We start from the raw sequence: 27,712 nt of genomic DNA on the forward strand, positions 1-27,712 counted from the left end.
ATTACACTCCAATAAAGATGTTAAAAAAAAATTCGTCATCAACTTCTGCTGCCAGGGCCCAGCTTCCGGGCTTCATGGTGATTGGGCAAGCAGGAGGCCCAGCTCTGTGAAGCGGCTGCAGGGAGGGAGGGAGGACTTGGGGCAGAATGAAGGGCAGGAGCTGTGGGAGACGGGAGCCCAGAGAACCTCCACTCTCCAAGCGAGCACAGGGCACCGGCCAAGAGCAGCCCACTCACCACACTTCAGTACAGGCCAGAGAGCCCGCCGTGAGGACTGACCCCTCCTTTCCTCCAGTGAGCTAGCAGCCAGAGGAAAGGTGTGGGTGATTTATTTTGGAGACATAGGGCAGGGGCGGTGGAGAAGTCTGCATCCTGCTCTGTACCTGGTCCCCAGAGGAACGGACACCTAAGAGGCCGAGAGGGTGGAGGCAGCCGGGATGTGCTGGGACGACTAAGGCCAGAGAACCAGTCCATACTGGAGAAGGGAGTTGGAGGCCTCCCTGGCTGGAGGCCCTGGCTGGTTCCTGACTCTGGCTCTGAGTGGAATCTGCCATTCAGGGTGGCAGGGGGATGGCCTGGGGCACGTAGGCCTCTGACCACCTAAGAGGAAAAAACTAATCGTCAGCAGCAGGTTTCTATCAGAATCCAAGCCTCAGCAGGTGCAGGGCTGTTTGGCTTTATTTAAAAAACAAACCAACATCTTTCATTAGCATTAACCCAGCGTTGGCCCCCTGCTGTCACCTGAAAATCAGACGCCCACAGGTCACACCCTCGGCAGGCTCACAGTACAGGGTTACACCCTGGGCACCACCCCGGCCCAGGGCGGCCACACAGAAATACACTTCTCACTGCACAGATCTCCCTTAAAAAAAAAAAAAAAAAAAATCAAACGATCATCAGGTCAGAGAAGAATCACTTGCTCCTCCAGTGAAGAGGGTACACACTGGGTAGCCGAAGCCGGGTCGTCCTGGCTTCTCACAGTGGGGCGGGGGCCAGGACTCCTCAGGACCGTGTGACTACGGCCGGGACACTGCCGGCGGCCTCGCTCCCTGCTGAGGGCGGAAGGGATCCACCCCAGCGCCCACGGGTGGCGGCGAAGTGCTGGGAGCCCAACCTGTCATCAGCATCCCCAGAGCCCCCGCAGACTGAGATGCAAATAGCTCCAGGCCCACGCGGCTCCCCGTCTGCTGACGAGGGTGGCTCACTCCTGTTTCTTCTCTTCTTACTTTTTTCAGGGAGCAGAGTTCAGAGTAAGAGCTGGCAGTTCTGGAAACTTTTCTTGCTCTTCAGACAACTGTGACGATCATGGAGACCCGCTCCAGACACTTTCCACTGACTCGAAGGGGATGGGAAGGAGGGACCCTTCCTTTGGAGTGAGTGGCCCTCGGGCCCAGTCAGTGCACGGCTGGGCGAGGAGACCCTGGGCTCACAGCTGAGGAGACGGAGCTCCTCTCAGCACCTCACCTGGCCTGTAGCTCCTCTGACAAAGAGAATGGCATCTTCCCCTTCCCGGCCCTTCAGAGGGCCTCCTGCTGCCTTAGCGACCTGGGCCGCCTGCTGCTCCAGGGCCTGGAGATTACTGGGCCACCCTAGAGGCTGAACCCTTCAGTCTGGAGGAACCTACCGCTGCTAGAGATACAGGAGTAGCTCCAGAGCAGTGGACATCACGCTGGGGTAGGAGGGGATAATCTGAGATGCCGCCTAAGGGGAGCAAACACAGGAGAGGGGATTCCTGCTGACTGGGCTTAGCCCCAGGACAGAGCCGGGTGCAGCTGAATCACCAAAGGACAGGGCACACAGAGCACGTCCGGTTCTGAGGCCTGCTGGCCTTACCACAGACAGGTATTTAGGCGAGATTTTAGACCCCCAACCCTGCATCAAGCCCCCACCTAGTAAAAGTTCTGAGAAGCACTTCGTCCTAAGACCCCTTGAGGATTTCACCCCTAGGGCCCAGCCCTGGCCTCCCTGCCCTCCCCAGCCCAGCACAGTCACGGGTCCGGTGGTCTGGGCCACGCCGCCGAGCCACAGAAGACAAGGACAAAGGGCTGCGTGTGCCCAGCAGCTCCGCCTCCTCGGCTCCGCCTCCTCGGGGGGTCTGGCTCCAGCCTCATCTGGTGATGCCTTGGTGAACAGACACAGCATCCTTGGGGGCGGGGTGGGGGGGAGGCTGGCATGGGGAGTCCAGAGGACAGACGGAGTGGGGGCTGATGGGAGGTGCTGGCTGTGGTGTCCCTTCTCCAGAGGGGGAGGTGGGAACTGTCAGGGAGGGGCCGGCCTGTCATCTCAGCAGGCCCCCTGGGCGGCTCAGCAGGGCAAGCTCCAGCAGAGAGGGGGCCGTGTGGGAAGCTCGGGTTCAGCCTGTTTCCCTGGCAACCGGTCTCTTCCAAAGTCAAGGCTGGCGAGGATCCGTGTGGTGGGAGCCTGCAGATCTGCAGGGCAGCGGCTGTACCAGCCTGTGGGTGGGACGTGACTGGGAGGCAGGCCAGCGCACCGCCTCAGGTAGCGGAGGGACAGGCGGCGCCGGGGAGGCAGCGGCTGGGTTCCAGCAGGAGGGGGAGACCTGTTCAGTCCAGCTGGGGGACTTTGCTGTAACGCCCCTCTTTATCCCACTCTGGAGCGATCACAGAAGCTTCAGCGTTGGAATCGCAGCCCTGGGGAGCTCTGTGGTTTCTCACTCTTCCTCTCCCTGCACACGTTTCCCCCTGAGCTGTGTTAACTGGATTTACTGAGGAGAACAGCCTTACTTAGGGAGATTTCTGAATAGGCTTCCATTCCAAGGGAGGGCGAGGCTTGCCCAGAGCGGCTTCAGAGGCAGGGCTGGAGGAGGCTGGCCGTGAGGGCCGGCGGGAGCAGGAGCAGGAGTGGGGAGACCCTGGAGGCCACGAGCGCTGAGGGATTAAACACAGGCGGTTAAGGCCTCCGAGTGCCGAGAGCCCTGTTTGTGGCCCGCTGGCACTCATGTGCAGGACTAGATGCAGAATACTTTTCAGCACTAAACTCACCTCGGGCTCCCTCTGGCTACCCTATTACAATTTTTCTTTCCCCTGGTTTCTTTACATATTCATCTCTTTCACAATTATACTACATGTAAATTTATGCAGTTGCCTGAATCCTGTCTGGGTGACTATTTTTAGCATTTATAATCATTATCCAGGTCTGTCTGGGTTCCACAGCCAGTGTTTCCGACCCTCCCAGGACACTTCACCTTGATCGTCTGCAAAGACCCAGAGGGCCCTTCAGTTCACTCAAGGTTTTGGGTGAAAGGCTTAGAAAGCTGCCCGGGGAGTATGCCCACTCTTCCTCTGTGGGGTGCGAACCTGCCTGTCCCGCCCTACCTGTGTCTGAGCACTGCTGAGACAGCATCCCTTCCAGAGCTGCCACGTAGTCGGGGCCTAGCCAGTCATGGTAAGTAGTTTTCTCTCCTACAGGTACTGCCCGGAGGGTGGCATCCTTGAAAAGCAGGTCTTGGCCATGATAGTTGGAGGAGTCGAACATTTTGAACCCATTCTTATTGTGGTCATCTCCAAACAGGTCCTGGAAGCACACAGCAGACCTGCTTTGCATCTGGGCTCACAAAGGGTCACCCGGGTACCACTTGCCACTAACTGCTTTATACACCAAGCAACAGGAAAAGTCAGATGCCAAGACTCTGCTTTGAAATCATAAGCTTGACAACTCATTGAGCTCTGTTACCAAAGCAGATTTGGAGGAAGAGATGACCACAGCCACCACAGTAAGATAGCCATTCAGAAACATCACACCAAACCAGCTCTTGGATACAGAACTGAAGCCTGAGCCTCACAGGCAGAAGGACCCAGAAATGAGAGATGATGTAGTTGAGATTACTGAGGGGGTTGCTAAACCTGCTCAGCACTCCTCAACCTCTTCTTCCAGGCTTCCTCACTCTATCTTATGGGTGTCCTTTTCCCCAAACCCAAATGATTTCATAAGACAGCCTTTTGCTCTGTCACTAGCTCTAAGAAGGTACTAGGTGAGTTGAATATCCTTTACTAACCCGCCCTCCTAGCACCCAAGAGATTCTTGCAGCAGCTGTTGTCTTCCCTTGCTGAGCGTCCTCGGGGTGAGTGTGTTATGGCTCCCGCCCTGAGAGAGTCACTAAAGAGGCCAGAAGGGATGTGAGACATTATGAATCCATGCAGGACATCAGGAGAACATGGACGAATGCTTATGTCACTTTTAAATACCAATCAAGGGGGAAAGAAAGAGTAAGGCGGTTATTGATCTTTCTGGGGGGACTCGAGGATCCTCTTGAGGATCTGATGAAAGTTCTCAGTTCTTCTCCCCAGAAAAGGGCACATCTACACCTGGGGGGGGCTCTTCCCCCACATCACTTCAGAGGGTTTGGGGACCCGTGGGGAAGCCCAGGGACCCAGAGACAAGAACTCCTGGGACAGAGGGACTCTGTGGGGAAGATGAGAGCAAACATCATTTCAAAAGTTACGAACTGGCCTGGAGAGCCAGCTGGCTCTGCAAGTCTGTGGCGCTTATGGGGGGAGGGAAAGGAGGTCAGTTTCAGTCTATGTCAGGTCGGGGGTGCGTAGAGGGGGAGGTTGGGAACCAGGGGCCCTGCTGTCAGACAGCCTGGGTTCAAATTTTAGGTGTGTTTTAGGTGTTTGTTTTTAGGCCAATAGGATTTGCTGATGCATGGGAAGTAGAGTGTGAGAGGAAGACAGGAGTCTGAGCTGACCCCTGAGGAGATGGAAAGGCTGAAGCTGCTCTTCACTGAAGTGGGGAAGATGGAGGGAAAAAGGGGAGTCCAACTTTGATTTGTTCAGCTCAAGATGCCTGTTAGGAATTGAAATGTCAAGTAGGTAGTTGTTAAAGATGCAAGTTTGAGATTAAAGGGTGGGACTGAAGCAGGGCTGAGGATGTACACTTAGGAGTCATCAGTATATAGACTGTAGTTAATGACCTGTGGCTGGACGAGATCAATATGGGCGCAGGTGCCGACAGAGAAGAGGGCTTAGGATTGAACCCTGGGGCACTCCGGTGGTTACCAGCCAGGGAAATGAGGAAGAACCAGCAAAGGAGACGGGAAGGAGAGGCCAGAGAGGTAGGAGGAGAGCCAGGCAAGCGTGGGGCCCTGGGAACCAAGTGGGGGAACTGTGTCCAGGAAGGAGGTGAACTTCAGGAAGAGGGAGCTGCAGCCAATGCTGCTGAGAGGTCAGGGAGAGGCAGACTGAGAAACGGCCGCTCTATTCAGCAACATGGGTCACTGCGACCTTGACCAAGGCAGTTTCAGAGCCCTGGTGGGCCTCTCCAGAGTAGTCTCCATCCTTAAGAGAGACCAGGAGAGGATGACTGATGACTCCAGAGTAGAGATGGCTCTTTGAAGGAGTTTTGCTGTAGAAGGGAGTGGGATTACGGCTACAAGGGGATGTGAGGCCCAAAGAGGGTTCATTTGTTTTTACGAGATGGTAGAAATAGCAGGTTTGTATGTTGGCGAGAATGGTCCAGCTGAGAAGGGAAAATTAATGATGTAGGTGACAGAGGGCACAGTGGTTGGAGGGAGGGCTTCGGCTAAGTGAAAATCACAGAATTCCCCTCAGGCTTCCTCAGTTTCTCCTGAAGTCTGCTCCAGGTAGACTGAGGCGACCCAGGCTCTTGGCTCCCCTCTGTCACCCTCCTCCCAATGAGGCAGCCCCTGCCCTGGCTCACCTGGGCCTTGTCCAGCAGTCCATACACAGTGAAGATGTTGGTGTCCGGCCGGACCATGACGGCATGGGACGGTATCTGTGCCAGGTTGCAGGCTGCGAACTGGGTCACCTCGGCCCGGGCGCCATTGGGACACAGCAGCTCGTAGTCCTCCGACATGAGCTCAGCAGCCCAGGGCTCAGAATTGTGGCCTGAGGGGATGGAGCAGAGGCAGGGAGAGGAATAGAGAGAGGCTGCTCTCCTCGGGGATCCCCAAATCCTTGGCTGCGGAGGGGCGGAGATACCTGGCCAGCTCCCCAGCCCTCTCCATTCTTCAGTTGCTATGCTCTATTACCAGGGTGAGAGAACCCAGCTGGGCTAATAAGGTTATTCGTAGGGAATAGGAAGTACGCACTATGTAACTCTGCACTGTATGATCACTCCTATTTTACAGGTGGAGAAACTGAGGCTCTTAATCCCTCCCCGGCAAAGAACTCCATCTGTGTGTTACAGGTCTCAGGGCGGGATGGGCTCCTCCCCTAAGAGCTGAAGTTCTCAAGCCAGAAGAGGTATAACATCAAGTATGGATCTGTAAGATGCAGTTTCAAAGGCCCCTCCTTGCAAAGAATCTCATCAGGTAGGTCTAGAATGGGTACCAGGAATCTGCATTTTAAACTAGCAACCCAGTAATTCTGATGCAGGTGGTTGGTCCGAAGGCTTCCTGACAAACACTACTCTTAGGAATCACATTATTTTTATGTCTTCCTGTATTTCCAGGAGGAACTCCAGGTGGGCTCACGAGCAGAGATAAAAGAATTTGAGTGGCCCTGGGAGGCAGGTGAACCTCGCAAGGGCCCCGCCTCCTCCCCAGCCCTCAGCCCAGGACCACAGAGGGCACAGGCTGGGACCAGGCAGCGCTCACAGCTCCTGCAGGAGCACGCAGTTCCCTCCTTCTCGGGGATGATCCCCAGTGTTCTTGGTGGGAGGTTGGCAGGGGAGGGAGGGTATGGCAACAGGGCCTGGAACGCTTCCAGCTCTGTTGGGGCAACTGGTCTCCAGCTTAGTGACTTTCGTAGGCAGGGTGGGATCTGAGTTTTGAAATACTGACTGATGTTTTTTCCCTGCGTGTCTTGCTTTCCCTTCGCCAATGTCCTCCTCCCCTTCGGGCCTTCTGCCTTTCTGCCCTGAGTTCCTGGGAAGAGATGTGTTAGGACAGAGTGGAGAAGACTTAACCTCCAGTGTTTGAGGTTTCAAAGCCTGGGGTGTAGGCAGAGTATATAGAAAATGCAAACAATAGAGTGTTGAAGGGAAACAGCTTTCAGTCTTCAAAATGGATAGATTCCCTGAGGAGGGAGAAGAGGATGGGGCAGGGGGGTGATGCACGGTCAAGGGCCTGCACCCCGATAGGACCTCAGGTGGGGGCTTAGGGGTCCTGGAGGAGTTCCTGAGCTCTTCTTCCCGGGTGGAGCCCAGGAAGGTGACTCCAGAGAAAAAAACCACCTGTATGATGTGAATGGGGGTGTGCCCTGCCTCACATGGCTTGGGGGCTGCAGAGTGATTTCCCTGCGCGTGGCATTGACCTGCTCAGGACCAAACACCAGATGCTGATGTGAACTGATAACCCTGGGGAGAGAGGCCCCTGCCACCTCTACCCACACACCTGGGTGCCACATAGACACCCAAGAATGGGTTCTCTCCAAATTGATTGGGTTTCTACCATTTCAGTGGAATGGGGATTTAGATGCCAGACAAATAAAGACTGTCATGTGATCTGTGCATCTGGATACGTGGCCCGAGGTCTGTTCTTACCACTCGGCCTTTGGGGTTTCTGGGATCCCCAAGGGGCAGAGCCTTCTAGACTCAGCCTTTCCTGGCTGCCACCTGGCCCACAGTCCCAGCACCATCTAGTGTCTGGATTCTGCTGGAGATGGGGAACAGCCCCGCCAGGATCTGGCCCTGCCGTGTCCCAGCGCCATCACATACCATTCGTGTTGTCGAAGACAGTCGTGTGCTTAACGAAGGCAACGTCCCCTGCATTCTCAACCAGGCATCTGCCACGCAAGAAGCCAAGACAGGTGTCGGCAGAAGGTCCCACCCCTGTGCCCGGCCCCAGGACCACCTCCCCACACCCCTCCCGGCCCGCCAGGTACCTGAAGGCGCCACTGTAGCCGTAGTACCTCTCCTGGCTGTTTCCCACACACTTGTTGTGGCCTTGCTCGTCTCCCACGCAGAGCGCGCACAGCGAGGACGGGTAGTTCTTGGGGTTGTTCACGGGCACACAGCTGGCACTGAAGAACTCACTCACCGCTGGGGCAGAGGGGAAGGGCTGTGCTGAGGGGCCAGCAGCAGAAAGGGCGGCCAGCGGGGAGATGGGTGGGCTGCTCCCCGCACAGATCTGCCCACTGGCCCACCCCATGGCTCAAGGCCACCCGTCTGCTCCAGTGCCCACCCAGCTCAGAGTGGCGTGTCTCCTCCTGTGAGGATCACAGGGATGGGGGCATTGCAGAGGTTGTCTAGATACAGGAACCCCCAGTGACAACCCCTGGTAAGTGGCCGCACAGCCTTCCCTTGAACTCCCTCAGGGACGGGGAACTCGCTACCTCATAAACTCTTCTGTTCCAGTCAGAGCAACCGCCCAGCTGTCTAGGAGTGGGAACAGCCAGTTCTAACACCTTACATGTGCTTGTGTGGGTGGTTAGAAAAAAAAATGTGTTTTTTTCCCCCGAGGTGCCAGCCAGGACAGAGGTGTGTGTGCAGCCAGCTTCCTCCTGCCTTTCCCTCACCAGGAATGTACATGATTTAACACCCAGGGAGGGCCCTGTGTATGGCATATGGTGGGTGCCTGGTGAACGTGTCTTCTTCAGCACTTATACAGATGGCTGGCCACTTTCCAACAAGGTCCCCCAGATGCCCAGGGGGACAGCCCATGACTGGACGGTGGTACAGCCAGGCCCAGGGCCAATGCACTCACCCTGCTCCCCATGCCCATTGGAACTATTCCACTCTTGAGTAAGTGGGTAGGGGCACTGGCACCTTCAACAGAACCAGACACCACTGACTGTCTCAAGTGTAGCCAAGAATATTCCCTAACCTTCCCAAGAGCAAGGGGCATGTCAAGGAGGAAGAGGACATCTCTCTGGGACTGCCTTCTGTGGGGTCCTGCTGGGAGAGGACCCCAGCCCTCAGAGCTGGCCCTGACGCCAGCCAACCCCAAAGAAGAGCTTGCACACCTGTGTGTCTCTAGAGGATGGTACCTGTGAGGACGTCGCAGTCCCTGGGCCGGATGAAGCCCCTCTGCACAAGGGCGCCCACGGGGATGTCCCAGCCTGCAGGGCTGCCGAAGCCTGGGTGGCAGGAGCGCTTGCCCCGCAGCTCGTCCAGGGTGAAGGCATTGGAGCTGTTCCGCTTCACCACGGCCACCACGAAGTACGAGTTGCTCCTGTCCTCCGCTGGGGGAGGGGACACCAGTGAGGCCCCTCATCTAATGCTTAGTGGCCTCAGCTGAGCAAGAGTCAGGGTCGGATCCTGACGGGGCGCTTCTTCCCTCAAACCCGTTCCCTCTTGCTGCTCCTGACCTCAGAGCAGTGGTCCTGGCCCCATACGCCTCTACCCGCTGGTACTAGGCCCTGCTGCCTGGGCTCAGGAGTGCCCAGGCCAAGGGCCGGGTGGGTGTTCAGGGAGCACATCCAGCAGCGGGACCCCTGCGTGTCCCCTCACTGCTGAGAAGCAGCCCGTGGGGCTCCACTTTTCAGCATTCTGTGCACCCTCCAACAGTCCTCACCCAGAGGAATTTGTTTCTTTCCTTACACTCAGGTGGTATTTTCTCACCTCCTGGGAGAAAGGTGGGGGCATAGCTGAGGCTGCAGAAGCGCTTTCGCTAAGATGAGAGAGTTTTCATGTCCAAGTGGAGGACACCTGAGGTCACCAGACCTCAGCACAGAGCACCTGGGCCCTGGCCCAGGCCACTGAGAAGGTGTTCGTAAGCCGACAGGAAGGAGGGTCCCAGGGCCACCTTCCGTGAGCCACGCGGTCTGGATGGAAGAGGCCAAGGAGGCTTTCTAGTTCAGGGCTTGGCAAATCACTCAGCCTGTTTTTGTACAGCCTGAGTTGCAAGTTAAAAATAATTTTTATATTTTTAAAGGGTTGTTAAAAGAAAAAAGAAGGAGAAGAGGAACATGCAGCAGAGTCTGTATGGGGCCTGCAGAGCCTGAAGTGTTTACTCTCTGACCCTTTACAGAAAGTTCTCCAAAGCCTGCCAGACTTCCAAACTTCCAGTGCCCGGGGCCAGAGTGGCTTGCCTGTGATAGACAGCAACTGGCCTGGGGAGAAAGGCTCTGATGGGTCGTTTTTATAAATATAAAAATATCCACCAGCTCCCAGCCGAGGCCAGGCGGCTGGCACCTGCACTCACGGGCATAGTGCTCCCCAGCTGCTGGAACCAGGCCATATATCTTCCCCGCTGTGTAAATGTCCTGGCCCTTCAGGGTCACAGCGTCGATCTGCCCAGCCTGCAGGGGGACAGAAAGAGTGGCCAGGCTAGAGTGGGCCCCAGGACAGCTCTGGGTGTCGGGATCTGACAGAGGTGCCAAGGCTGGGTCTCTAGGGGACTTTGGCCCCAGGCTCCCTTCCCCCGGGAATCCCATCTTGCCCTATCTGCCCCTTCCTCTCCTTGTGAAGATGGGCAGGCAAGAGAGGTGCCTGGAGGACCAGAGGCCTGAAACAAACCACCACCAGCATTCCCATTCATGGGTGTCTTTCAGTCTTTCAGCAAGTGTTTTCTGAGGGTCTCCCGTTGCCAGGCCCTGTTCTGAGCAGAACCTAGCACAGTGCCTGCTCTCACGCTCGGTGCGGGTCTCCCCATGGCTTGCCAGCCTCAGACACCCGCGGCACTGCACTGCAGCCCCAGCACCTGGCCAAGGGCTGGCCCACAGCGCGAATCCGATACGTATTTCTCAAATGCGTATGTGAACGGATGAATGAGCCGGGTCTGAAAAGACGGAGTCTCAGGGTCTGTGGGAGGAGGCTCCAGGGTTGAGGGATCCAGCCCTGCCTCAGAAGCCAGCAGGAGGGGCCCAGGACCCTCCTCCCTCGGAAACCTCTAGAGCCCTCCAGGTCGTCTGCACCCCACCCCGCCTGTCCGTTCTGAAGTCTCCGGACAGGCGGCTCCTCAGACCCTGCAAGAGGTTAACTGATAACCAAGCCACACCCCCAGGGACGAAGCTGGGGCCCGGGGACAGAGGGGACACCTGCACCCCGGGAAGGTGCCCGATGCTGTTCAGGGCCGGAGGCGTGAGGTTATGACGATGGAATAACGGGCAGTGGCATTGACGTTTTGAGCCTGGAGGGTGCCTCTCTGGGGAACCCCTTTTGCTCCCACCCAGACCTTCTCCACAGTGGTGTGGTGCCGGGGAGGAATCCAGACCTTAACCCACAGCCCAGGGGCTGGGCCAGCTGACCCTTCCTTGCCGGCATCACTGCGGTCAGGCAGGAAATGGGTGTTAGGGCTACACTGGACATCACCTCTGAGAACCTTAGAAGTTAGAACTGAGGATCTCTGAGCCTTTGGCTGGGGTTCTCAGGGACTCTCCAAATCTACTCCTCTCTCCACAGGCCCCCGCGCAGCCCCTTGGCCCTCTGTGAGCTCAGGTGGAGAGAAGGATTGTGCCTGGAGACAGTTGCATCTCCCTGCATCTCTCCCTGCTCTGGTGCCCCCGGAACAGCCGCTCCTCTACAGGACAGCCTGCCCGGGATTAGAAAAAGAGTCCCTGCGGCTAAGTCCCCCTTCCTTGATTCCCGCTGGGCTCCCCTCCCTCAGTGCCACATCCAGCTCTCATAAACCCCTGGGGATAGGGGCTCCCCCGCCCTTCAGCTGGGTGATCTGAGGCAAGTTACTCCCTCAGCCTCTCCCAGCCCCAGTCTCCACGTACGATAGTAATCGTGTCCACCCCACAGTGTCGTCGTGAGGATTAATTGAGGAAACCCGCATGAAGGCTTAGCACGGTGCGAGGTACATAGGAAGTGCGTGCTCATGAGACTGTTAGTGTCACGATCCCGGGCCCCTGTCCTTCCTGCCCACTCGCTTCTTCTCAAGCCATGTGCTGCCTGGCTGGGGCAGGGTGGACGCACCTGAGGGGCTGTGACTTGGCCTGCACTCGGGGACCACCTTGAAAAGGGCTCCTCACCGTCAGGCCCCACCTAGTAGCTCTTGAAAAGCGGGAGGAAGTGAGTCCAGGAACCCGGGGTGGAGGAGAGCCCTGTAGGACTTCATCCCTGACTGCAGGGCCTCGGGCGCGTCTCCCACTCCTGGTCTCAGTCTCCAGTCAGAGAAGCGAAGCAGGACAGAGCTGAACGGGCTTTCAGAGACAGGCCTGTGCTTTTAACTACAGGCGGCAGGCACGTTAACGAAGGCTTAGTCAATTTAATGGGGACTAGGATAGGCTAGCCCAGAGACTATCAGCGCACATTGTACTTAGTAAAGGTAAGTACTGTTTGGCTTCATATCTCTCTATAGGGGATACATAGTTTTACGTGTTTATATCTGAAAGCACAGTTTTTGTGTACTAGACTGTGATTGATGGAAAATGTATCTCTGGGTTGCAGTTTAATAAATGAAGAGCCAAGGCCACCCCGTATTGTGCACAAGGGGAAACTGAGACTCAGAAAGGGGAAGGGGCTTGCCCAAGGCCACAGGGTCATGAGTGCCAAGCTGAGCCGGTCTCACGGTCCTTCTGCCCCTGCCCACTTGCTCACTGGGGGGGAGCGCCCCTCTGCCCCGCCCCCCAGGTGGGGTGGCTGTTTCCTGCGGCCACTTCCTCTTCCCCCTTCTCTGTGGCGTTGTCACAGGAGACTTTCTTCTCCTCCCCAGGCTGCCCTGTGTCCTCCAGACCAGGTGGGACAGAGGGAGGGCCGGGAAGGACCGCCCATCCCACCCTCCCCGAGTGTTACAGCCCCCCGGCAGCAGGGCTCGCCGAATCCCGGGGCCGAGGGAGCCAGACCCGTCACCGGGCTCTCCCCCCTCCTTGCGCCCAGCCCCGCGGGGGGCTCTCCCGCGAGGGGGCGTTACCCGCGGGGCGCGCTGGTGTCCGCCAGGGGGGCCGGCCCGCCTCTCCCACGGCGCGACCGCTCTCCACTGCCCACCCACCTGGCCCGCTCTGCCCCTCTCGACACGGCTCCCACCTGGATCCGTTCCATGCAGTGCTGGGGGGACTCGGCGGACACACACTGGATCTCCGGCTTGAGCCTCTGCCGGCTGAAGGCCACAGCCATGTCTCCACACTTCTGGATCTCGGGCGTGGACAGCACACACCAGCGCAGGTAGTGGGGCAGCCCTGTGTGGGTGTGGGCGTGTGGTCACGCTGGCCTGCCTCGGGGCTGGCCCCCAGCAGGAGGAGCCTAGAGTCAGACCCAAGGGAAATTCTGGCTCTTCCCCTGGTTAGCTACAAGGGGTAAGTTATTTCACCATCTAATCCTGTTTCCTTACCCAGAAAGGGGACCACCGAACCTCTTTCAAGGGGCTGTGAGGATGCTTGAGGCAGATCATGGCTGTCGTGTATACAGCTCAGGCCTGGCATACCATCTCCTTGGCTGTAGGTGGTGGATACGTGGGGGCGGGGGATAGATGCAAAAGCCATTTGTAGACTACTTTAAGGGTCTAGGAGAGAGACAGTGCCAGAGCCAGGGCCGTGGCCACGTGGTGAGGGGGAGTGAGGCATGGTGGAGGGAGAATGACAGGACTTGACACATTCTGTATGGAGGGGCAAGGAGACCCTTCGGGTCTGGACCCCACCCCCTGGAGCAGGTGGGGTTTCCAGGGTACAGCAGGCCATGCGACTCCAGAGTCTTCTTCCCCTACCCCCAGAGGCAGGAAGGTGGAAGTAACAGGTTCCCATCGAGGCCAAGAGACACACACACACCTTCTGGGGTGAGTGTCCTCCTTTGGCCACCTCTCCAGAAGGCCTGGCCACGCCTGCGGTCAGGCGAGGGCCGGCGGGAGAAGAGACAGCTGGACTTACGGTTGGGGTCACAGAGGAGACCCTTCATGGCATGCAGGTACTCGCGGCCCAGCCACGCCTCATAGGTCTGTGTGGCGATGGGCACCAGCTCGGAGGTAGAGTCTTTGAACAGCAGGTTCTTCTGGCCGTAGGCCTCAGAGCTGAACATCTGGAAGCTGCTGCCCTCGTGGCTGAACAGGCGCTGTGTGTCAAGGGGTCGGGGTGTGGGCTGGTGAGCAGCTGCAGGGGCGAACCCTTTCCTCCCAGTTCAGCCACCACTTCCTTCTTCCTGGGCTCTCAGGCCAGGCGCCCACTCTGAGGACCAGGGGGCGCACCACCTCCCTCCTTGCCCTGTGCTCCCCCGGTGCATTCTGCCTTCTCCTACTCAGCCGGTTGAACGCGTGGCTCGTGGCCCAGGCGTGCGACGATACTCGGCACAAGCAGTGGGGCTGAGCATCGGCGATATGGGTGAACAAGACTAACTAGGGCTGGTGTGGCCCACGGGCAGAAACTTGCTGCTCCCGTAAGCAGCGGTTTCAGCAAAACATTATTCACCACACTTAATGAATGGTATACTTTGACATTTATTGGTTTTGTCATTTTGTTTATTTGCTCATATGTTCTGATTTTGGTTTTAAGAGCCACAAATACCAGGAACTTTCTCTGAGGGGTGCCTGAGCCCCCTGGTCTCCCCACTCTGGCCAGCCCTCCTCGCTGCCAGCTGGCCCAGTTGGTCCCTTCTTCACTCTGAGTTGGCCTGAGGTCGAACGCCCCAGAGGTCTGGCTCCCCAGCTGGGGTCTGTCCCAGGGCAGGGCCTCAGGGTCCTGGCCCTCCGAGTCTGGCTGGCCCAGCCCCAGGATGGCTCTGAGCTCCAACCCTGGTGAGAGACGAGAAGGTCCGGCATCGCCCTAAGAAACTGTGTGGGGTGCCCTGAACTCACCTGGCCTTCGTTGAGCAGCCGGAAGATGAGACCCCCATCTGTGTCGGCCCGGACCACCACGGCATGAGCAGGCACCCGAGCCAGGTGGCATCGCCTCCATTCAGTGACATCAGCCCGGCTGCCATCCCGGCACAGCAGCTCGAAGTTCTGTGACAGCAGCGGCTGGCCCCAGGAGGGCAGGGTTTTCCCTGGGAAGATGGGAAGCCTGTGGTGAGCCAACTCCTGTCCTGGGTGGGGCTTGGTGGGGACATCAGGGAGGGCCCTTGAGAGGGAGTCTGGGGAGAGCTTAAGGGCTTCATGGCCACAGACCCACAGTGAAAAGAAACCCTTACGGGAGGTGAGAACCAGAGCCACACCAAGAAGTGAGAACCCAGAACCACACCAGGAGGTGAGACCAGAACTTAGAATGAAGAGGAGCTTGGTGGCTGCACCGCACAAAACCAGGTGTCTCTGTGGACTGTGTCTATTCACTTACCTTTTTTATGTGTCACCAATTTCTAGTAATAAAATGGATTTGAGATCTCTGACAATAACACAATATATATAAACAGAACTGCTCATTAAAGGTAAAAAGAGTAAGAAAGTAAGAGAAGCTTAGGATGAGAGAGAGAAATGTGTCAGGAGTTCACCACTGCCGTCTGGCACTAAACTTAGCCCTGAGCAGAGGGCAGGGGCCGGGGGCGCCATGGTGGAAACAAACCCCGACAGAATTCACTAGAACCGTGGCCCAGACAGAAGAGGGTAAATTCCCAAAGCTTCAGCCACAACTCCAGCTATTAATACTTTGGTATTTTTCCTCCATGTCCTTTTTTCTATTCTATTTTCTAACTATTTTAAATATGGTTAAGGACATACATGATAGGCAGTTTTGCATCCGACTTATTCAAAAATATTTTTCCACATTACTGGAAGCTTTCCATAAAACTCATTTATAAGAGTGACTATCAACACCAAATAGGAATATTAAGAAGACGAATTTCAAGGATTGTAAGTCATGCAATAACACATACCACAGATGGCCCTACACAACAATATTTTAATGACTTTTAAATTTTAAAATGAGTAGGAAAAACCTCTGCTAGAAAATAGGAGGGAAAAAGATAAATTTGTGGGGTCATGAACACTCTATTCACTATTTAAAAATAAACCAGAAAACCAAGAAAGTAATAGTTTGGAAAAGTCCATAAAGGTCATTTTTAATGACTGCATGGTAATTTATAGCACTCTCAACAATTACTCAGTGTCATTCTCTCCCCACTCCCCAACTTTCCTCTATTTATAAACTGCTGCAAAACCTTTGCAATAGAGCTCCAAGGGATCATTTGGCCTTCCCTCCAGACAAATGCATCATTTAGGTATTTTGATCTGCCACTCCTGTTTTTCTTCACTAGGGACAATTAAAACCATATTACTTCACTACTTTGAACATTTATGTCAATTCCAGTCTTTTCCTCTTACCAACCTTTTTGCCTGAAGACAACTCTTTAAAAAATTACTTCCTTAGGTTTCCTTAGACTATCCTCAACATTTTAAAAGAGATGGGTTTAACCCAATACACCCCTAATTCTTTCTCCATCTTCCAAATTCTCGTTTGCTTGACTCATCATAGGATCGTCCTGCTCTGAAGACAATCCGGTCTCCTTTTTCAGATCAGTTTTTTCTCAAATCTGGTTCATGTTGTTTGCCTTCATGAATGTCAGACTACATGATGGACCTTCTGATTTAAAAGGAAAGATTAACAAAAAAAAAAGAGATAATGATTCTTTAAAAAAGACAATGATCAGAGCTTCCCTGGTGGCGCAGTGGTTGAGAGTCCGCCTGCCGATACAGGGGACACGGGTTCGTGCCCAGTCCGGGAAGATCCCACGTGCCGCGGAGCGGCTGGGCCCGTGAGCCATGGCCGCTGGGCCTGCGCGTCCGGAGCCTGTGCTCCGCAACGGGAGAGGCCGCAGCAGTGAGAGGCCCGCGTACCGCAAAAAGAAAAAAAGGCAATGATCAGACATTATGGAACAGGCAAAACTGTAGAGACAAAAGTCTGACTGGTGGGCATCAGGGAGGAGGTTGGAAGGGATTGACCAGAAAGGGGTATGAAGGAACTTTTGGGGTGAAAGGTCTGCCACAGTCACTATCTTGATTGTGGTGGTGGTTATACAACAGTATGTTTTTGGCAAAACTCATAGAACAGTACTTCAAAAAGGGTGCATTTTGCTTATGTAAATTATACCTCAATTAAAAAAAAAACTAGAAGATTCTTAGGCAAATCCAAATTAGGCTACATTCTATGAAATAACCGGCCTGACTCTTCAAAAATGTCCATGTCAATAAAAACAAAGATTGAGAAACTGTTCGAAGTTAAAGAAAACTAAAGCAACTTAAAAGCTAAATACCATGTGTGATCAAAGATCAGGCCCTGGCCTGAAACAATTGCTACGAAGGACAGAATTGGGACAGTTAGTGAATCTGGAACATGGACTGTAGCTTAAATATTGTGTCTGTGTTACATTTCCTGAATTTGGTAACCGCACTGTGGTGAGGTCCACATCACCTTGCTCTTAGGAGACGTACTAAAGTATTAAAGGGTGTGATGTGGGCAAACATATTCTCAGGTGGTTCGGAAAGACACACACGTACAGAAAGAACGATCAGTTCCACATGGCAAATGCTCAAAGCTGGAATCTGGATAAAGAATAAATGCGGGTTCTTTGAATTATTCTTGCAACGTTTCTAAAGCTCAATTATTTCAAAATCTAAAAATTTTAAAATGACAATGGTATAATGGATCGACACCTAACACCAACCCATCTTTTAACAAGTCCTCGTCCAGGGATAAGGGATGGCTTCTTCAGGAAAAGGAACAAAGGCTGGAAGGGACAGTAGATGACAGCTAGTGCAGAGGTTTGCAAACTTTTTTTCTTCAAAAGCAGAATCTTCACACGGAAACGGAACCCAAGGCCAGAAACGTATCAGAGCGGGGCAGAGCAGCTCAGCCGGTTCCCTTGCCCGCAGAGCAGCTGAGCTCCATGGGTGAGCCCCACCTCTTTCTTTCTGTCAGGGAGGGTTATGGGCCCTGAGATTCGCGGCTGGGGGCAGCCTCTCCACTCACCGTCTGTGTTCTCCAGCACCGTGCTGTGCTTCACAAAGGCCACGTCCCCCGCCCCTTCTGCCAGGCACCTGCGCAGGTGGAACCAATGAGCTGCCATCCTCCACCTCGGGAGGTCTGGCCTGGGCATGGGGTTGGGGTCATGGCGGGCACGGGTTTCACAGTCATGCTGTCCTGGGTCCCAGTTCCCCAGTTTGTTGGCTGTGTGGTTCTGGCAAGTTGTGGAGCCCTCCTAGCCTCTATCGCCTGTAAAGTGGGGATGAGAAAGTGGCTCCCGTAGGGAGAGACCCTTTAGAATCCGTATAGATCCTGTACAGCTGAGCTTGGGGCCCGAAAGGAGCAGGTGATCATAAGGCAGCTGCTTGGTCAGCAGCCTGAACACTCAGGATGTGTTGAAGATGACTCCCGAGGTCATACCAAAAACCCTGAGTGGAAGGGACAAGGATTTTGTGGATCCCCTATCTGTCACTGCCCAGGGGCGGAGGCAGGTCAGGGCCTACTAGGCAAAGGGGCTGCCTGGGTCCCTACAGCCAGCAAACAAGCAGGGACTGGACTGGGGGGATGACACCAGGAGAGATGGGGTGGTGAGAGTTCTCTGGCTTGGAGGACCAAGAACTGTTTTTCTCTCTGTGCCCCAAACTGCATTTCCCTTATTGCACCCTGGGGCATGGGGCCCCAGCAGGCTCTCGGGTTCCAGGTGGAAACACTATGGCCAGGGCCATCAGAGGGACCTGGGAGACTCCCATGCCAGCCCCCATCGAGTGTTTCCTCCTTTGTGGACAGATGGAAGTGCACCACAAGCAGTTAGAGACTCTCTTGTCTCCATGGAGGGCTGCTCTAAAGTGCCAACCTGAACAGGGGCAGAGAGAGGCCAGCCCTGAGCACCAAGCCTCGCGGGTCCCCCCCATGCTCCCCCACTCCAGCATCCTCCCTCCAGGTCTCAGACACCAGAACGGGGACCTGGGAGCAGCCAAAGGCTGTTTGGGCCATTTTCTTCTCTCTGAGCCCTTACTTCTCTAAATATACCAAACATGTTGATTTTATGAGCAAATCCCACCTGGCATATACCAGTTTGAGGTTTTTAAACTAACCAGCCACATGGACTATATAAAGGGTGCTTTGATGAGAGGCAGCTGACATCGCCACTCCCCCAGGGGCCCTCCCTGGGCCGAGGTGTTTTTCCCCTGCGCTTGTGGCCCCGTCCCAGCCCCTCTCACCGGAAGGCCCCGCTGTAGTCGTAGTATCTCTCCACGGGGCTCTTGTCACACACCCCTTCCCCAGCGGTGTTGCCCCGGCAGAGTCGACAGAGGGACTCTGAGTAACTGGTCTCTCCTGCCCCGGGGACGCAGCTGCCCCCAAAGTAGTCGCTGACAGCTGTGGGAAAGAGACAGAAGGGGTCAGTCACACAGCATCAGACCCTGCCCCACCCTCCAGGGAGTGCTCAGGCCACTCGGGTTGGAGTCAGGAGGGCTGGGCTCCCCAACTCCCCAGGCTTCAGTCTGAGCAAAACCGCAGCGCTGGATCTGCTCAGTGGTTCCCAGACGGGGGCCACAAAAGTGTGGGCGTTGGAGAGTGACTACTGCTATTTAAAAATGGCTCAGGGGATCAAACGTGTACCCCCAAATGGCCACACAGGACAACTGTCAACCAGATAGTGTTCTCATCGAGGGTTTCATTTCAGAAGGAGTTATGTGTAATCAGTGAAAGTAGGGAAATAAATGATTACTTAAAGAGTATAATTAATTTTATAGACTACACTTCTCAAAACACAGGGAGGGGAGGGAAACAGCAGAGAAGGAGGCCTGGCTGGGGACAAATTCAGGATCTGCAGGATTCTGGGGCCCTTGCCAGCACCCAGGCCCCGAGTCCACCCTCCTGGCAAATATTTATCCTGTGCCCAAGGACCCCCTAGTGCCACGTAGGGTGAGCCAGTTGCACTGTGCTCGGCTAAACCAAGCTCTTCCGGGGCAGGTTCCTTCCCTGGTCTTTCTGCGTCCTCGCAGGGGAGGGGACATTTAATTAATGTGCCAAATGACTGGGAGCCCCCCACAGCTGGGCGCCGTCTGCGAGGACGTGGCTTCCAGGCCCGTGTGCGCGGTGCTGCACGGGGGGAGAGCATCCACGTGTATGTGTGTGTGCAGGTGGGGGCAGCATGCATGTGTGTAGTGTGCGGGTCTGTGCCTGCACGGATGGGTGTGCCCACGTACGCGTGCACGTATGCACACGTGTATGTGCGTGTGTGGGTTTGTGTGTGTGTGTACGCATCACGTGAGTGTGCACCACAGTGACCGGGAGGGAGGGAAGCTGAGCTCATGATAACAGCAGGTCCCTGCAGTGAGCACAGCCCCTGTGCCGTGCATTCTGCAAAGATGTTGTGGAGATTACCCCAGTCCTCCCAACGCCACAGCATTGGAGTAAGTGTTAATTTCCCCATTCTACAGGTGAGGACACTGAAGTTCAGTGTGTAGAGTAATCTTTCTGAGGGCAGGTCATGCTGAGCCAGGGTGTCAACTCACATGTACCCACAGCAAAGTCTGGGCTCTGAAAGACCGGGTGCTTGCCTATGTGCGGAGCAAACCAGGAAGCAGCACACTCAGGAACGAGGGGTTTGGGGACGCCTGAAACTCTCCTCAAGGGGTGGTGTGGTCCCAAGAGGGCAGTTTGAGAAGGTGGTCATGTGTCAGGGGCCACCTCAGACTGACACAGCTGGGTGGCCAGCGGGTGGCCAGGAAAAGAGGCCCAAAGCATGGGCCTCTGTCCAGGTCACCAGAACCAGGGCCCTGGGCTCCCAGCCAGGTCCCCTCAGCACCTCCTGCCCTCACTCAACTTTCACGGGGCACATGCTGTTCGCAGGACGGCCCTCTTCTCACCACCTGCGAGTCAATGGTGGGTCTCTGATTAGCCACTTGTGAGTTTCTGGGCGCAAGTCCGCAGCTTGCTTGGGTCCTGAAAAAATACGGCTTCTGACCCTGTAAAGCTAAGGACACATTCGTGGCCATGGCAACCATGTCTACACCAGGTGAGAGGTGCTCCTGGGCGATTCGCCGCCTCCCGTGGGGTGGGCCTGCAGGGCCTGTGCTTGGCTGTGCTGGGGGCCCCGGGAGGAGTGGGCGAGTGTTGAGTGCCTGGAGGAGCCAGCCAGGCAGAAATGTAAGTGGGGGCAGCAGCAGGCCGGCCAGCGGACAGGAGGGAGTGATGCCGTCGACGAGGGGTCCGGGGAGGCCCAGGGGAGGTGGCTGTGCTACCCCTTAAAGGAGGCGCAGTGAAGTTGAGCCCGGAGGGAGGCTGTCCCACGAGAGGAAATGCAGAGCCCCTGCGGGAGAAGCCGCTGGCGGTCAAGCCCTCACCTTTGAGCACGTCGCAGCCCATCACCGAGAGGCGGCCACTCTCCACCAGGTAGCCCACGGGCACGTTCCAGCCCACCGTCCGGTTGATGCCCGTGTGGCAGGACGTCACGCCTTTCAGGGTGTTGATGGTCACGGGGGAGCCTCTCTTCACCACAGCCACGGCATAATAGGAGGTACCGACCTCTAGGAGGAGGGGAGAGGAGAGGAGTGAGGGTGGGAAGGAGGCTGGGACCCTGCCCGGGAAGGCTGTGGGAGAAGGGTGCGAGGGTGTGCACGGATGCATGTGTGCATGCATGCACATATGTGGATGTGCACGTGCGTGTGTGCATGGCATTCCAGTACCAAGAGAGCAAGTGGGTGCAATCCACGTGTTGTATCACAAGACCCCGCCCCCTCCAGCCTCTGCGTTAGCTATTATCTTGAGATGTTAATTCATTCATTAATTTCCCCCTTGTCCTTCCCGAGCCAGCTGGCACTCAGCTGGGTCTACGTTTGCACACATCAAGGGAGCTCTGTAGCCAGACCAAAAGCAGAAGTAGCCTGCAAGTCTTTCGTCTTCCAGAAGTCTAGCCCCTTAGGAGAACTTAGAGGATGTGAGGGGATGGTATCACATTATGGGAAGAAGAGTGGTTGGGAGCAGGGCAGGGACTTCCCTCAGATTAGAAAAAGTGATTTCTCAGCGCTGGGCCAGGGACGCAGGGGTAGAGATAGAGAGAGACAGACACTCAGACACTCACACACACACAGAGACACACAGACACACAGACACTCACACACACACAGAGACGGAGAGAGACATGAACGATTTGGTCCCAAATCACTCAAGACCCGAATGGGGTGCATGTCGGTGGGCCAGGGTCTACAGCCTTGCAAAAGATTCCCCTGGGCCAGAGGTTGCCTGGAAGAGGCCATTCAGACAAGACAGGGATGACTCCGCTATGGGACTGATGACCAGAGGGCATCCATCACACACAGGCATGTACACGACTGCCCGGGGGTGGTCCGATGCCCATGATCATAACGAAGCTGAGTTCTAGAAAACCAAGCCAGTGTTATTTCTTGCACCCCTGAGCCTGGCCCCTGTCAACCTAAGCAGCCTGTCTGGTCCCACCCTCTGACTCCCCACTCTCTTTCTAGTTTCTTGAACTCACCAAGCTCTTTTCTACTTGGGACACTTTTCAGGGTGCAACTTTTTTTTTTTTTTTTTTTTTTTTGCAGTATGCGGGCCTCTCACTGTTGTGGCCTCTCCCCTTGCGGAGCACAGGCTCCGGACGTGCAGGCTCAGCGGCCATGGCTCACGGGCCCAGCCGCTCCGCGGTATGTGGGATCTTCCCGGACTGGGGCACGAACCCGTGTCCCCTGCAACGGCAGGCGGACTCTCAACCACTGCGCCACCAGGGAAGCCCCAGAGTGCAACTTTAATGTCACTTCTCCAGACAAGCCCTCCCGTCTGCTCTGTCTTAGCCGGTCTTCCACGGCCCTTATCTTCTCCCTCACGGCCCTTCCTTCCTTCACAGCACCCAGCACATTTGTAACTACAGTTTTTGGTGCTTATTTACTATGTGACTCTTGCTCTTGGAGGGCAGGAATGGGTTCTCTTGCTAACTGCTCTGTGCTCATGCCTGGCATGTAGTAGCTGCTCAATGAATGTGCTGAATTAATTAAAAAGGAAGAGCTGTGTTTGGGGCCCACGAGGCAGGGCTGTTTCTGGTCATTGAGTGGAAAGCCTGGCTGGTTTGCAGGGTTGGACTGTGTCCTGTGTCATCTGACAGTCATCAATTCAACAGGTGACCAAGTGAGGCCCTGTGCTGGGTACCAGGCACCAGGGGTATACAAGGACGAAGACCAGGCTTGCCTCAGGGGACTCGCTGTGGTGAGGACAAAAAAAACAGACAGAGGGGAAAGGACCTTGTGGAGTGAGTCAGTGCTCTGGAAAGCAGGAAAGAGAGGCCCTCTGCAGGGGTGGGAGGGCTCAGGGGAGCTCTTTGGAGGTGACAGCTGAGCTGGGCTGTGGCAGACGCTATGCACTGGACAGGTAGAGGCGAGGGGTGGGTCTCCAAAGGGCAGGCTGTGCCAGAGGCATGTCTGGTGTGAGTGCAGGGCTGGGGCAAAGAAATGCATATTTCTGAGCACACACCATGTGTCAGGTACACACAGACTGGCTCATTTAATCCATGTGACACAGCAGGGACCACTATCCTGATTTTATGGTCAAGGAAGTGGAAGTTGTTCAAGGTCACACAAAATGACAGGAAGGGGCAGAACTGGGATTCCTTCTTGGTCTATGGGGCTCTGCAGCTCCTAGTCACCACTTCCTGTCTGGCCCCATCCCCACTCCACGCTGCATCTGACAGAGGGTACTGGAGAGTGCAGGGAGCTGGGCATCACTGATGCCTCGTTCACCTGGCAATCATGCCCCGCACTACTCCAGGCATGGGGTAGCCCCTCAGTAAGAGCTTATGGGTGACGGTTAGGGGGCTGCTGGGCTCCCCACGAGGAAGAACAAACTCAGGTCAGCCCTTCGTGTCTCTGGCACCCCCGGCTCTGGGGACAGGACTACTGACCAGCTAGGGGGCTGCAGGGTCGGGCCGGGCCCAGCAAGGACATACTGCTGAGTGAGCTCCTCTCTCCTTCCAGCCCCCTCCCACCTGCCCTCTGACCTTGATCATACACCTCGCCCACCACGGGCTTCAGGCCGTGCTCCTTCCCCGCCTCGTAAATGGCTCCTCCGTCCAGAGTGATGGCGTCAGCTTCCCGGGCCTGCTGGGAACAGGTGGGTCAGTGCAGCCTGGCCCCAGGGGCACTCAGCCAGGAGCTCAGGGACACCTGCTCAGGGCCCTTGAAAAGCCCTGGAGGTCCACGTGGTCCTCCTCATCTGGCCTGGGAGCACTGTCTCGACTCAGCCTCTCAGGCCCCTCCCTGCCAGGGCCTAGGTGTCTCCGCCGACCAGGACCAAGGGCTCACCTTGTTTTTATAATTACGTTATTTAAAAAATATTAACGCTATAGGACTACGCATAGTTAAAAATCAGATAGCACAAAATGAAAAGTAGTGAAAAGTGAGCCTCCCTCACTTTCTTGTTTCTCAACCCCCTGCCTCTGCTACTCTCCTGTTTCTCGGGTTTTCTCTCTAAGATGCAGATCGAATCCTACACATATCCTCTTCAATGGTTTCCTTTTTGTTTTAAAACACAAATGGGGTCCACGGGTAAAATGATACTTCAACATAATTGGTTTCCACCCTCACGGTGGAGCCTGGCCCAAGCCCTTGGCCACATGGACTGTGACTGGATTAGCTCTGGGGGCGCACCAGGGGCTAAACTGGAATGAAAACCCAGGTCCCCTTGTGTTTGCCCCTGATGCTTCTCTCCACACCTTGTCCTGTACTGAAGTCCTGCCTCTTGAGTCCGTGCCAGTTAGCAGATCTCCTGCCCCTCAGAACAGCTCTCCCACCCACCATGCACCCACCCAGGACTGCTGGCCCTGTCCCTCCTGCCCCAGAAAACACACAAGCCCAGTTCTGGAAAACTCCAAGGAGGAGTGAGTAACTGCCATGGGCCACGGAGGGGTCTGCTGTCTGGGCTCCCCTGGGTGGGGCGGGTCATGTCCCCCATGTAGAGGGGCTCTGTGCAGGGAAACTCTGCCTCTCAGACACCTTTCACCACCGGTGCCCTGAGCAGGGCCCTCCCTGGGCCTCCCAGAGCCTGGGCAGGAAACAAGCTGGCCCTTGTTGCGGGGGAAACTCAGGAGATCCTATCGACCAGGCCCTGGCGGTGGGGAGGACTCCGGAGCCTTTCCCGGTGAATGAGGCTATTGTGCGCTCCCTCCTGAGTCAGAGCCCTCTCGTCTGTGCAGAGCGGAAGGGAGAGGACTCACCGTGATGAGCTGGATGCAGTGGTCAGCCGAGGTGCCCTGGACACACAGGAGGGAGGGCTGGATGCTGGCTTGCTGGAAGGCCTTGCTCATGTCACTGCACTTCTGCTGCTCCGGGTCTGAGATGGTGCACCATCGCACCTCCATCCCTCCGAGTGCTGGGGACGGGGTTGGGGGGATGGGGGCAAGAACAGTGAGGCCCGGCTCCTGCAGCCCCAGCCCATGTGTCCCATCAGCATGTATAGCCAGTCCTGTGCCTCAACCCTGCCCTCTCACTGTGGGGTACTGGGGCACAAAGAGGCGTCACAGGCTGGGAGGGGGCCGGGCTCACTGGCAAAGCTGTGCGTGGGCCATGCACTCCCTGCACTTGCCCAGCGCGGCTCAGAGCCGGGCCCTTTGCATAGGCCAGGGAGGGTTTCCCTAGGTAGCAGCTGGGCTTCCCCCGCCCGCCCCTCCCTGGCCTGGAGCACAGCCTGGTGGGTGGAAGGAGCACTGGCTGTTTCCTGCCCCTCTTGGGTCTGTGTGTCTCCAGCAAGAGGGTGCTGGACTGGGTTTTCTCACTCAGTGGTGTCCCTGGGCCCTCATGAACTGGGACTTGAGACTGGGAAGTGGTTGTGGCTGCCCTCGAGGAGCCTTGCACCCTTTGGAGCATCTGTGATTATGCCCCCTGCAGACCTACCCTCTGTGGGCACAGTGCCAGGCCCCTGACAAGGGGAGGGTGAGGAGTCAGCAGGCTGGGTTCAAGTTCCTGCTCCTCCAGCTGGTGACTTCAGGTAACCTATTTGACCTCTCTGAGCCTGTTTTGTCATCTGAGAAAGCAGATGAGGAAACCACCTTCTGCGTTGTAAGTAAACCTCTGTAGAGCCAGGACACAAGGTCCTCAGTGGACTGCCTCTTAGGCCCCTCCTCCTGATGGGGACCCTCTTGGGTCCGGTGATTTGGGGATCCTGGGGGCCCAGCAGACGTGGTGCCCAGCTCCCTGAGGTTGCTGCCTTTGCAGACCCGAGCTCCTCCACCACTCACCCTCCCAGCCAGCCCTGCCAGGGATGTCTGTGCTCCTGGGAAGCCTGAGGCTTTGGGTCCATTTCCACCCTCCAGGGACCTTCTCAAGGCAGACTGTGCTTTCCATCCCCACCCCAAGGGTCAAGACTGCCGGTTCTTCCACAGCCTCCCCTTGGCCCCCTCCGCCTCCCCTGGCTCCGGGTGGCCCCCTGGAATGTGGGGGTGCCTTCGCCCTCTCCAGTGCTCCAAGGCTGCACCCTGGTAGGCCTAGCAACTGCCGGGCCCGGACCGGGGTGGCAGGTCCATTTTTTGTACTGGCGAGGTCAGAGCGGTGGCTTGAAGCCATCCTTTCAGCAGCCTCCTCCCGCGATCCCCGCGGGCCTCTCCCGGAGGTCCGGCTTCACGTCTCAGCGTCCGGGACCGTGACTGCCTTGGGAGCGGCCCGTGCTGACGCGAGGAGTCCCGGTCTGCGCCTCCCACCCCCACCCATGCAGGGCGCCCTGGAGCCCTCTCCTGGGCAGTATCTCTCTCCTCCTCCCCTCCGAATATTCTCCCGCCTCCCTCCTCACGGGGCTCAGGAGAAGTAGAGCCGTTCTGGCTCCCAAACCCTCCTTGGGCTTCCTCGCCCATCAAGAGCATTCACCCTCCGTACCTCCCCCCCAACCCGACACTCCAGGCCTCTCCCCTCCACGCCTCTGCCCGCGCCTCTCCTTCCTCCAAGAAGCCCTCCAGACATCCTGGTCTGCCCGGGTCAGTGCTCGTTCCCTCCCCCGTCCTTCTTCGCGCCTCGCGCCTTTCTAGCCTTCCCCCTTTCCTGGGAGACAAAGGTTCAGGACACTTTTTCCAGCCCGCGGGACCCTCCTGGGTGGGTGGGTGGGTGTGTGTGTGTCTGGAGAACTCCAGGACCCCCGGCCCAGCTCCTACTCCCAGGGCCGGGCGGCGGGGTCTCACCAGTGCGCAGAGCCAGGATGAGCCACAGAGCCACGCTGGGGCCCCGCATGGCGCAGTCTAGAGCTAGCTGGGGCTGGGTTTGGCGCGGGTTTTGTCTAGGTGTGGGTCCAAGTGGGTCAACAGCAGCCGGAGCTTTCTTCCTCCTTCTTCCCTGGCACGGGCCTTCAGCTCCTTAAGTGCGGCCGGGGTGTGCCTTGGCGGTGTCCACGCCCCTAACGTGCACCCGCCCACCCCCGACTGGACACCTGGGCGCTGACCGGACTGGCCTTACGCTTCTCTTTGGCGCCCCCTGCTGGAGTCTGTGCCGGTGCGGGGGCTGAGTCTAACCGCAGGCCTCTCTTGATCCCCATGCTCCTAGGCCTGGACACACACGCTCAGCTGTTTCTGAGAGTAAGGTATCTGCTGTCTGGGGCCTGATTCCCCCAGCTCACGGGTGTTCCAGGGCTCTCTCACCTCAACAATCTGCCCTGAATTCCAGAACATCCTCCCCTCCTCTTGTCCTAGAAAGATCCCAAATATCTGGTCCAACTGGAGAGGGAAAAGTTCAGATTTGGAAAGAAGAGGTCAGAATCCTAGGGCCTGAGCTGGAAGGAAGCTCGAAGGCAATCAAATCCATTCACCAGCATCTCTTCAAGCACAGATTGTACAAAGGATCTGGGGCTACAGAGGTGAACCCAGGTTGATGTGGTTCTGACTGGGGAGGAGCTGCCAGTGGGGGTAACTCACTGCCTCTCTTTGGGCTTAGAGACAGGAAATGACTTGCCCTGGGTCACATATTTAGTCAGTGACAGTGCTGGAACTGGAACCCAGGTCTCCCGCAGAGCCTCGCTCATTCCATCATGCTTTGGAGGATG

At 56.4% G+C, this 27,712-nt stretch overlaps 1 protein-coding gene and 1 long non-coding RNA gene across 4 annotated transcripts; one reads left to right on the plus strand and one right to left on the minus strand.

The window, feature by feature from the left end:
* Positions 1 to 417: 417 nt before the first annotated feature.
* Positions 418 to 27,052, minus strand: MELTF (melanotransferrin). Of its 3 annotated transcripts, XM_030859974.2 has the most exons (16): positions 26,859 to 27,052; positions 24,909 to 25,063; positions 23,694 to 23,793; positions 21,034 to 21,216; positions 18,904 to 19,060; positions 17,690 to 17,757; positions 14,587 to 14,774; positions 13,667 to 13,847; positions 12,831 to 12,982; positions 10,066 to 10,162; positions 8,909 to 9,103; positions 7,805 to 7,961; positions 7,638 to 7,705; positions 5,679 to 5,866; positions 3,335 to 3,533; positions 418 to 2,887 (listed from the first exon to the last, which is right to left on the minus strand). In XM_030859974.2, exons 1-16 carry the CDS (start codon positions 26,905 to 26,907, stop codon positions 2,805 to 2,807), a joined length of 2,220 nt encoding a protein of 739 aa, XP_030715834.2. In that variant the 5' UTR covers positions 26,908 to 27,052; the 3' UTR covers positions 418 to 2,804. The 3 variants fall into 3 exon arrangements, with proteins under 3 accessions (XP_030715834.2, XP_060154220.1, XP_060154219.1); XM_060298237.1 differs by lacking the exon at positions 3,335 to 3,533; XM_060298236.1 differs by lacking the exon at positions 418 to 2,887 and having other exon boundaries at positions 3,060 to 3,533.
* Positions 2,809 to 7,376, plus strand: LOC132597250 (uncharacterized). Its single transcript, XR_009563727.1, has 3 exons — positions 2,809 to 3,404; positions 6,168 to 6,291; positions 6,432 to 7,376. It is a non-coding gene; the product is annotated as an uncharacterized lncRNA (long non-coding RNA).
* Positions 27,053 to 27,712: the final 660 nt, after the last annotated feature.

This window comes from Globicephala melas, chromosome 4 (assembly GCF_963455315.2).
Source record: "Globicephala melas chromosome 4, mGloMel1.2, whole genome shotgun sequence".
Lineage (NCBI taxonomy): Eukaryota > Metazoa > Chordata > Mammalia > Artiodactyla > Delphinidae > Globicephala > Globicephala melas.